At 45.2% G+C, this 11,437-nt stretch overlaps 1 protein-coding gene across 1 annotated transcript; it reads right to left on the bottom strand.

Moving 5' to 3' along the window:
• Nucleotides 1-401: 401 nt before the first annotated feature.
• On the bottom strand, nt 402-9,412 carry LOC138950687 (neuronal acetylcholine receptor subunit beta-3-like). The gene is made up of 3 exons (XM_070322406.1): nt 8,490-9,412; nt 7,500-7,797; nt 402-4,996 (listed from the first exon to the last, which is right to left on the bottom strand). The coding sequence occupies exons 1-3, from the start codon at nt 9,015-9,017 to the stop codon at nt 4,257-4,259; spliced, it is 1,566 nt and encodes a 521-aa protein (XP_070178507.1). The 5' UTR covers nt 9,018-9,412; the 3' UTR covers nt 402-4,256.
• Between the last annotated feature and the right edge of the window lie 2,025 nt (nt 9,413-11,437).

The raw sequence follows: 11,437 nt of genomic DNA, 5'->3' as shown, positions 1-11,437 counted from the left end.
GAGAGAGAAAAAAACGGCTGTCAAAAAGGTATGGAAGAAAAAATACTTGGAGATTGTTCGATGGAAGAGGTAGCAAGCGTAGAATAGGAGGGCGGAGGTGTTGGATCGTGGGAGCGGTTTTGGGTGTTGAAGAAGGATGCACTTATATCGGTATAGCTGTACCCTCAATGAAAGCGTTCTGAACATTCATTTGTTTAAATTCTGGACATTATTTGCCTGTCTTGGAGCATATAAACGTTCAGGTCTTTGCGTTTACAAGTATTATTGAAAATCTGGGGGTTTGAAGGTGTTTTGGCCTGAAGCAAAAAATGGCTTTGAGAATTAGGCCTATCATTGCTGGCATATTTTTGAGTGATTATAGTGTCTGAGCGGTGGAAGTTACAAATCGTTATCCTGTCAAATCTGTAAACACTAGCGTACTGTGTACTACACAAAGCGATCGCTCTGCCGGTAGGAATCTGCAGGTGGGAATCTGCAATCGAAAAGGAGGATGACTCTGGGGAAATATCATGGTTGAAGAACTTTGGGTCATTCACCAGGAGACACAGACACACATATGTACCCCCCTCATCCCTCACAACACACACACAAACAATCAACTATCTACTCTCTCTATCAGAAAAGTAAACAAAGCAAAAGATTTTTTTATAGCGTTTCTATTTGAATATTTCTCCACCTCAAACAATTATAGTGTGCACAGATAGCAAATATACATTTTATGATAACATGGTTCACTTGCAGTGCTGTATATCTTTTTGACCCCTTCACTTTACATCTTTACACTTTACACTCGTGATATCGACTGCATTGTAGCACGGACAAAACAACGATGAAGGACACCAGCTGAAAACGGCCGAAATGAGTTAGAGCCCTTACCACTTAACTGTTGATTGATTTTCTTAAAACAAGTTGTATGAAATGCGTTAATCCGGATCAATACTACTGTCCATGACTAACTCCAGCCTTTATCACAGCCCCGGTGTGGTGGTAGTCAGTATAAACACAGCAGTTAATGGCGCGCATGCGTGTGTTTTTGCAAGGGCGTTGATGTGTATATGATTTTGTGTCTGTCTGTCTGGATCTGTCTGTTCTTGTATTTGCACGTGTGTGTGTATGTGTGTGTGTGTGTGTGTGTGTGTGTGTGTGTGTGTGTGTGTGTGTGTGTGTGTGTGTGTGTGTGTGTGTGTGTGTGTGTGTGTGTGTGTGTGTACTGATGCGCACAGTCTGAGAGACTGTCATGACAATTTGATGTCTCGCCGCAACATTACCGTCGCGCGGGATATTGATAAACCGAGGACAGCTCTTTAGCCCTTCTCGTGATTCATTCATACCCCGACACACTTATGATTCATTCACAGGATTTTCAACAAATGCTTGGGGATTTCCAGCATAATCCTGGGCAAATAAACACTTGACAGGTAAAAGCTTGTTGCTCTTTGCAGGTAAGCACTGCGACTTAGTGCCCAAGTGTTGCGTCACAGTTTTATGAAGGGCATTATTTAGCTGTCGAGGACGTTTAGATTGAGGATCATTAAAGCGATCATGGATGCGTGCACACTGGTACCCGTGAACACAGAGGCACAGAAACAAGCACAGAAAGCTCCGTCTCTCTCTCTCTCTCTCTCTCTCTCTCTCTCTCTCTCTCTCTCTCTCTCTCTCTCTCTCTCTCTCTCTCTCTCTCTCTCTCTCTCTCTCTCTCTCTCTCTCTCTCTCTCTCTCTCTCTCTCTCTCTCTCTCTCTCTCTCTCCCCCCACATATGTTTGGACCAGCTTTTACAAAGGAATATTGACGTGCAATGTTGTTGTTTTTTGTTAATGATTTTATTTTTGTATTTAAATAAGCAACACCACTGAGAATCTGAGACCTAGCAAAACCAACCGAGAAGATAAGAAATCCTTTTGGAACACACACCAGAGCTATGGAATACAGGAGAATAAATCGAAAGTGTTTTCTCATATTCTTGATTGAGACTAGAAAATGGCAGACGTTTATGTGAAAATGGATGAAAGAGTACAATATGAACACGACACGACTGAAGCTGGCAAACGGGAACGCGGAATAACGCCGAATTGCAATTGTCGCCTTAGACCGAATTCCATTTGTCGCCTAACTTAGAATTTTTTCTTTAGCCAAATGTCGCCCAATGTCGAATTGCCAAATGGCGCCTAACACCGAATTCCCATTGTCGCCTAACATAGAATTCCAAATGTCGCCTAATGTCGAATTGCCAAATGGCGCCTAACACCGAATTCCCATTGTCGCCTAACACAGACGGTCCCGGACAGACAAGATAGTTAGACTAGTTAGACAGACAAAGAAAGCTCACTTAATGTCTTTCGCGTTTTTATGGGAAATAACGTGACAAACATATTGCCAAGAACAGAACGCAAAATAAAGAAAAGAACGCCAAGTTGAGCTCTATTCACAAGTGAGAAAGGGTAATGTTGAGCTTCACGTAAATTTCACGTACAAATTTGCGTTGAGTTTGGCGTGATGTGAACAAAGTGTTCAGAGTCCAGCTATGATGGCCAAAATTGAAAACCAGCATTATATAAAGTCACAACGAATCAAAGCAAGTTACACAGTTCCGAGTCTGCCACCATGTATACCACATTTGAAGGAAGAAGGAAGCTTAGGACACCACTTTATACCGACATGAAGACCATGAGTACCGAGGTACAAAGCGCATAGGGTTGTCGCGATACCTGTCATGTACGGATGCAGACTGCAGGGGCCGAGCGGTCATCAGAGATGGCGTCTGCAGAGTAACCAACCCTCACTCACACGGACCGCTTCCAGACAACCACTTCAAGATACAAGAAGGTACGGTTAACAAATTGATAGAATGCAAACTGAATGACCTTTCCCTTCTGACAAACGGCGAGGAGATCGCAAGGAGGCGTTCGGTGTTGCAGATCAATAATGAGCGACGACTTGCAGTCCTTGGCGAACAACTCACAGGTCAACAAATCGCCCCGCTGGCCTTCGTCAAAAGAGCATGCGCGTTCATTAGGAGATATGCCGAGGATCATGTTGAGACATCAGAATCCCAAACTGACGAAGACGGCAACGCTGATGGACCACGAGAAGGCAACCCAGATAGAGAGCCAGAAACGGACGAGGAAAACGTCAACCACCAGGATGACCAGGACGACATTACAGACCGCAGCAGCTCCCCCACAAGGGCACCCGACAACTCGTGCCCCGTTTGTCTCTTGAACCCCGGAACGCAGTTTTTGTCCCTTGCGGACATGCCTTGTGTTACGACTGCGGGGTTCACGTTCAGGGCAACGTGGCACCCAACAACAGGCAGGCTGTGTAATTGTACGTCATGTTACTCACTGCCTATAAGTATATTGCTTGTTTGTGTGTAAAATCAGTCCATTTTATCTTGTGAAATTCTGAATAAAACCGTGTTTAAACCAAATATATTCAAATGCCAGCTTTTTGTAATGGAGTGAACAATTGGATTAAAAACAGTTAAAAAAAAGGTAATTCGGTGTTAGGCCACCATTTGGCACTTCGACATTAGGCGACATTTGGCATTCTATGTTAGGCGACAATGGGACAATTGGCAATTCGACATTAGGCAACATTTGGCATTCCATGTTAGGCGACAATGGGAATTCGGTCTTATGCGACAATTGGCAATTCGACATCAGGCGACATTTGGCATTCTATGTTAGGCGACAATGGGAATTCGGTCTTAGGCAACAATTGGCAATTCGACATTAGGCGACATTTGGCAATTCGTCATTAGGCGACAATGGAGCAATTCGACGTTAGGCGACAATTGGAATTCGGTGTTATTCATGTTATCCTGGCAAACAACATCCCTCTCCCGCAAAGGTATATATTCCAATTGTTATGAATATGCCAATATGTTTCTTTCTGTGTACATTTTCCATATATGGTGCAACTAATGTTCCCTTCGTTCCTCGACTTTGTCACTTCAGCTATGGCTTTTTTGCTCCGTTTGTTCATCTTTCTTTGTGTGAAGTTTCTTTAGTGTACATGCATTGATGCTTCAAAGGACGCGTTTTCTTTCCCAAAACTGTCTGTTATGAGGTAAACAGGTCATGCAGTTATAATCTATTTTAGGTCATCTTTTCAACAAGGCTAAAATTGCCTTTACCTTAAAGGAAAGAATCCTTTTTTCTTAGTGAAATCTGAACGCATCAGATTGTAAAACTTAACCACACGTTAAACCGACGACTTATATGAGAGTTAACTAATTAAGGGTCATAATGTGCCCATTACAAAGTTGGCGAGGAACTTGGATTCAGTTGCCCCCACTCCTCCCCATCATATTCATCGCAGTACTGGATAACGACGAGTATGACAGTGAGGACGAGACCAGTAAAGACCACACTGAGGAAACAGCGGAAGAGAACAAAGTCCAGACAGTCAGCGACATACTCCCATGTTACGTCGCCCCCTTCTTCCTGCTCCTCCCGTTTTTCATACATTCCTGCGTGCGTGCTTCTTTTTGCGACGACCTTTCTGGAGTCGCCTGGAGATCGGTGGGAATCTTTTCTATTTCTGCCGGTCGAAGCAGAACTGTTATCTCTCTGGAGCGAAGGGGCTCTAAAGTTGAGGTCAGCAATTTTGTCAAAGCTGGACGACGTCTCCTCTTCGTTCTCGGTTTCAATGAATGTGGGTGTCATGGAAGTAAAGCCGCCCGTTCTCACAACGGTCTTTTCCTCGGACAGACCCAGCAACCTCTTCAAAGCTCCTTTCTTCCGGTAGCGTCGTACGCATCCAGCAAAGCCCGCCCACCATTTCCCGACGGGCCTTTCGCCGCTTTCATGACGATGGTGAAGCCTCAGCACGACCAGCGAGAGCATGACGGAGAGCGCGGAGCACGTGGCGAGGGCGCAGAGGAAAACGATGTGAAGCGAGAAGTGCAGGGAGGAGTGGGGAAGCTCGTCCAGCACGATGGACAGGGACACGACGAAAGTCAGGAACACGGTGACGCCCAAAGACATCTTGTCGCCTGAAAGGACAATGCATCACTCAGCGTCCGGCTGTTTTCCGCGGAGACACGCATGCCAGTTCTTTGAATTTGTTATATTCTAGGTACGGAGAAATGGTCATGTCATTTATAACTTCAGCAATGCTGTTTTCAATGGGTTTTTTGTTTTTTTAGATAAGGGCGAACACGAATGTGGACACGATAAGTTTACCAGTGGAGTGTCGACAGGCAGGGCTAATAAAAAGTTGAAAATGACAACAACAGCTTCAGAAAGGCAGGAAAAGTACAACGAAAATGTCAATTCCACGACCAGGCAGGGCGGATATAGAAATGCAAAAGTATTGACAAGCTCACCAGCATCAGTAGTAAAAGAGTACATCAAAGCGGACATGACAAGGGCACCATCAAATCAGGATATCAAATTCTCAAGCAGGCACGGACTTAAAGGTAGACATGACAAATTCACTAGAGTGAACAGGCAGGGCAAACATAAAGGCATAAATGACAAATTCAACAGAATCAGCAGGCAAGGCGAAGACCAAGGTGGAAATGACGAACTTACTAGTCACGGCGAACATGAAAATTTAAATGGCAAGCTCATCAGAGTCAGCAGATAGGACGAATACCATGATGGACATAACAAATATTGCTAGTGAGAACAGGCTCGGCGACCACAAAAGTAGACAGGATAAACTCACTAGAGTGGGCTAGCAGGGCGGAGCTAAGGGTAACATGACAAACTCGCTGGTGTGAAAAGGCAGGGGGAAAATGAAGGTGTAAACTCATTGGAGTCATAAGACAAGGCGAAGGCCAAGGTGGATATGGCAAACTCACTAGTGTAAACAGGCCGAAAGAACACAAAGGAAGTCTCGACAAACTCAGTGGAGTCAGCTGGCAAGCTGGCAAGCTCTACAGACTTGGTGACAAATGAAGGTGTAAAAAGTATAAGCAGACACGGCGAAGACAAAGGGGTACACGACAAGCTAACTCGTGTTAACAGGTAAGGCGAACGTTAAGGTGTAAATGACCAACTCACCAGCATGAGCAGGCAGGGCGAACGTTCAGGTGTTAATGACCAACTCACCTGAATGAGCAGGCAGGGCGAACGTTCAGGTGTTAATGACCAACTCACCTGAATGAGCAGGCAGGGCGAACGTTCAGGTGTGAATGACCAACTTACCAGAATGAGCAGGCAGGGCGAACGTTAAGGTGTGAATGACCAACTCACCAGAATGAGCAGGCAGGGCGAACGTTAAGGTGTAAATGACCAACTCACCAGAATGAGCAGGCAGGGCGAACGTTAAGGTGTAAATGACCAACTCACCAGAATGAGCAGGCAGGGCGAACGTTAAGGTGTGAATGACCAACTCACCAGAATGAGCAGGCAGGGCGAACGTTAAGGTGTGAATGACCAACTCACCAGAATGAGCAGGCAGGGCGAACGTTAAGGTGTGAATGACCAACTCACCAGAATGAGCAGGCAGGGCGAACGTTAAGGTGTGAATGACCAACTCACCAGCATGAGCAGGCAAGGCGAACGTTAAGGTGTGAATGACCAACTCACCAGAATGAGCAGGCAGGGCGAACGTTAAGGTGTGAATGACCAACTCACCAGAATGAGCAGGCAGGGCGAACGTTAAGGTGTGAATGACCAACTCACCAGAATGAGCAGGCAGGGCGAACGTTAAGGTGTGAATGACCAACTCCCCAGAATGAGCAGGCAGGGCGAACGTTAAGGTGTGAATGACCAACTCACCAGCATGAGCAGGCAGGGCGAACGTTAAGGTGTGAATGACCAACTCACCTGAATGAGCAGGCAGGGCGAACGTTAAGGTGTGAATGACCAACTCACCAGAATGAGCAGGCAGGGCGAACGTTAAGGTGTGAATGACCAACTCACCAGAACGACCAGACAGGGCGAACGTTTAGGTGTAAATGACCAACTCACCAGAATGAGCAGGCAGGGCGAACGTTAAGGTGTAAATGACCAACTCACCAGAATGAGCAGGCAGGGTGAACGTTCAGGTGTAAATGACCAACTCACCAGCATGAGCAGGCAGGGCGAACGTTCAGGTGTAAATGACCAACTCACCAGAATGAGCAGGCAGGGTGAACGTTCAGGTGTAAATGACCAACTCACCAGAATGAGCAGGCAGGGTGAACGTTCAGGTGTAAATGACCAACTCACCAGCATGAGCAGGCAGGGCGAACGTTCAGGTGTTAATGACCAACTCACCTGAATGAGCAGGCAGGGTGAGCGTTCAGGTGTAAATGACCAACTCACCAGAATGAGCAGGCAGGGTGAACGTTAAGGTGTAAATGACCAACTCATCAGAATGAGCGGGCAGGGCGAACGTTAAGGTGTAAATGACCAACTCACCAGAATGAGCTGGCAGGGCGAACGTTAAGGTGTAAATGACCAACTCACCAGAACGACCAGACAGGGCGAACGTTAAGGTGTAAATGACCAACTCACCAGAATGAGCGGGCAGGGCGAACGTTAAGGTGTGAATGACCAACTCACCAGAACGAGCAGGCAGGGCGAAGACCAGGGTGGACATGACGGCCAGGAGCAGGGTGGGTACGGCCACAGTCAACACGGGGAAGGTGGGCCTCCTCCTCAACGTGAAAAATAGCGCCACGGCGGTAAACCCTCCGTACTCCTCCACGATGTCATCTTTTTTGGCCACCACAGACAGCAGCTGCCACTCAGAGTTACGACGTAACAGTTTGTCCGACACGGTGGCCTTGGAGTCGCCGGGAATCTGAAGAGCCAGGTCCTCCTTTCTGGATGTCCATGCCTCCAGCCTCACTTTGCAAATCTGCCGGGCCCGTGAAAGAGAGCAAGTAAAAGGATTTGTAAAGCATTTCAACGGACTCAAAATGTAAAGGGGTATTGTCTAAACGAGTTTTGCTTTCCGAGTTATCCTGTCCCATGTCGAAGCAAACTTCACAAGCATTTTTGTAAGGAAGACAAGTATTGGCGTGACTGTCAGTAATCTCCAGTGTAACTTGAGGCTTTTTGTAAGGCCCTAACTGATGATGTTTGTTTGTTTGTTTTAAGCGGATTGATGAATAAGGTGCGAATGTAACTCGGAAGTCCAGGCCACCCAGTTAGGCTACATATTCATGAGTTGCAAGTACTGGATGCATGCTTATGTCCGCAGCGTACCTATAGCCAACAATTATGAGTGACAGATAAATCGATTGTGAGAATGTTCAACTTTGTGCTATTTAAATGTTTTTTTGTGTGTGTTTTGTGACGTTTTTGTTGTTGATGGATTGTTGGTTTTTGTTATCAAGAAAGAGACATTTAATCATATTATTTGAACTGGTTTGAACCAGTCGGCTATAATCTCGCGCCTGAGAAATACTATACATCCAATAACTTATGTGAACGATATGAGCATACGTGAACAGTTTACAGACCTCATGGCCTTCACAACATTAGACACTTTTTTGTCGGTACATTCTCCAGTATAGAAAAGGGTTTGTTAAAGTACAATAACCGTACCTGCTTGTCAAAGGGATAGTAGGTGATGTCTATATCACAGTAGGTGGTGAACACTCCGCTAGGCTGCCACCAAACTCTTCCAGACGATTCCACGCGCAATGGAAGTTCGTCATATCCTAGCTTTTGCATGGTCTGAGCGAAGGGCGTCATGGCCAGATCCGGCAGCCAGACGTTCTCCTGCGGCACGATCAGATGATCAAGCCCTTCGTGTTTTGAGCTGTCCCATGCCAGGTGCTCGTCGAACCAGATAAGGTCCAGGAAGAACGTCTGACTTAGCGTCTGTTCCTTCTCATCCACTTTGTTGATGGACATGAGGTGAAAGGTCACGTTGACCACGGTCACCGTGGTCGGGGACCTCACTGGCCTTACCAGTGGCTTGTAACCATCAAAAATCTCCTCCATGACGGCGTATATAGGAGACGGTTTTCCGGCAATGCCATCATTGTCCGATGTTGCAAGATACACGCGCAGGAGCACGAAAAACGTACAAAGCATCCCGGATTTGTTGATCATATTGAAATTTCGCATTTTTCAAAATTGACATAAAGGATGTTGTCTTCTTTCAATCATCACAACTTAACAATGTATTTTTTTAAATAACGTGCATTTTTCACATGAGAATAGGTCACTATCTGATTCACTTCACATTCGCCAATTGTCTGTCTTGGTCCACACTGCGTAACGGAGTTAAAGGGTTCTCATAATGTTTAACCACAGGAAAACAACAGTCTCTGTTTCCACATCTGCACATCCAACAGAATTCTTATTTTGAAATTTAGGGTATTCTGAACTTCTGGTGTTCCTTATACACAATACTTATACAAACTTCATGTTTTGCAGTTCGTTGAACCTGTTCATAAAGCTGCCGTTTCCAAGATTCACATTTGCACCACAGCCAAGTGCAGTCGGAAAAAAGTGCTGTTGGTGGCTGCAGAGATTCAGAATGATATATGACCTTCATCACGCAGCGGGCGTGCCTTTTTATCACAACGTATACTTCACACATATCAGTCACGATGTGTGCTAATGCTTTTACCATGTGACGCAGAGCGGCCTGTCCTTGTATCCTGTGTCCGCGCATTTTGATTTCTGCTAAGCACAACGAGGACAATGTGCAATCAGTACAGATTCAATACTTTTTTAGCTCCCGAGGATTTCAATTTTAAATGAATCTACATTACAGGCAATATTTAAGTTAAAAACTAAGTGAGAAACGGACATTAAAATTGTTTTATATATATATTCTCAGCATACAGACAAAGTTCAAAGAAAGTTCAGGAACATAATCATATAATACATCTATTACACAGGATGTGGGAAGAAGCGCAGACACCTTTTTTCCTTAACACGTTCATGATACAGAAGGATCTAACCGTAAAGTTTATGTAGCCTCTGTGAACGGCAAATGTTTGAATAAATAAATACCTAGCAGACCGTGCCGCAGGATCGCTCCATGACTTCTACCAATAGTCGATTAGATTTCTGCTTTTCTTTTTTGTGCAATCATTTGGAAAGCTTGTGTTTTGCGCAGTCAACCCAGAAATGTACTAGCAGTAATTACTGCGCTTTCCTTTCATACTTCCCGTGTTTTCCAGTTTCATATTGTTTGTGTTTTATCATCCCCGCTACGCATACGCTTCAAGTACTTTGCTTGCCAGACAAAGTGCCAGTGAGAAAGGGATTTAATGTGCACGAATAATTTATGTTGACAGTAGCGTCGATGGTATGTATCATCCAGATAATGCACCATAATGATGGGGTTCGACTGGAGAGAGTTGTTTGTCAAAAAGACGAGTGGATAATATTAAATTAACGAGAAAGGTAGTTTGTGGCCGCGCACACGCACACACACACACACGCATGCGCGCTTGTTCGCACGCACGCACGCACACAGATACACGTTCGTGTTCTCTCTCTCTCTCTCTCTCTCTCTCTCTCTCTCTCTCTCTCTCTCTCTCTCTCTCTCTCTCTCTCTCTCTCTCTCTCTCTCTCTCTCTCTCTCTCTCTCTCTCTCTCTCTCTCTCAAATGAAGTTTACCTGGCCCGTCGTTTGTGGTTCTGTTGAGACTCTCCCCCTCCACAAAAACAAATCCATTAAAACATCACTAAATAATAACATCCTCACCCTATTGCAGTATCAAAAGCAGCAATAATTCCACCAGAATAGTAATTGCAGGACAAACAGGTAGTTGGATTGTTAACTGTTTCTTGTACTTCGGCGAATTACAGCGTCCATCTTGATACTGACACCTACTCCTGATTAATGACTGTTCGTATGGGCGCTTTGCCAAAGACATGTATATCTATATCAGGTACATTGTTTGACGGCAGTAATAGGTGACCCTACAGAGTGTTATTCAACTCACCGGGGCACACATCCGCACAATCGATGCGAATACACTCCTATTTACACGCAAGCACGAACCGACACAGCTCATTCCTGTGTTATTTTGATTACATGCAACACAGTCATCTCAAACTCTTGTTGTTGTTGTTTTTGTTGTTGTTGTTGTTGTTGTTGTAGTTGTTGTTGTTGTTGTTGTTGTTGTTGTTGTTGTTGTTGTTGTTGTTGTTGCATCGCTGACACTGATCTTTGCACCAATTTACTTGAAGCCTTGCGTAGAGTCCTGGAATTGAAAATCACGAACGAAATTGTACGTCAGCTGGTTCAGTTGTTTTTCTCCCCTGGTACTGCGCAGCGAGTTTATGCCAGCGCATAGCTGCTGTACCTGTGAGGGTTTAGCTACTGGGTGCTCTCTGTTGCTTGTTTCTAGCACCGACTAATTTACTTTGTCCTCCCCCCCCCCCCCCCTCTCCACATCGTCAAGGTTGAGAGCAAATCAGTACAGTCCGCGTTTCGGCAATGAGTGTGCTTGAGCACTGTCGGAAAGCACCACATGAATATGTATTACTATAGAAACCCTTTTATGAGCGTGTAGCTTCACGTGT

Source organism: Littorina saxatilis, linkage group LG1 (assembly GCF_037325665.1).
Source record: "Littorina saxatilis isolate snail1 linkage group LG1, US_GU_Lsax_2.0, whole genome shotgun sequence".
NCBI lineage: Eukaryota > Metazoa > Mollusca > Gastropoda > Littorinimorpha > Littorinidae > Littorina > Littorina saxatilis.
The sequence above is the reverse complement of the archived record's forward strand: the minus strand, read 5'-3'. Positions and strand labels throughout refer to the sequence as shown.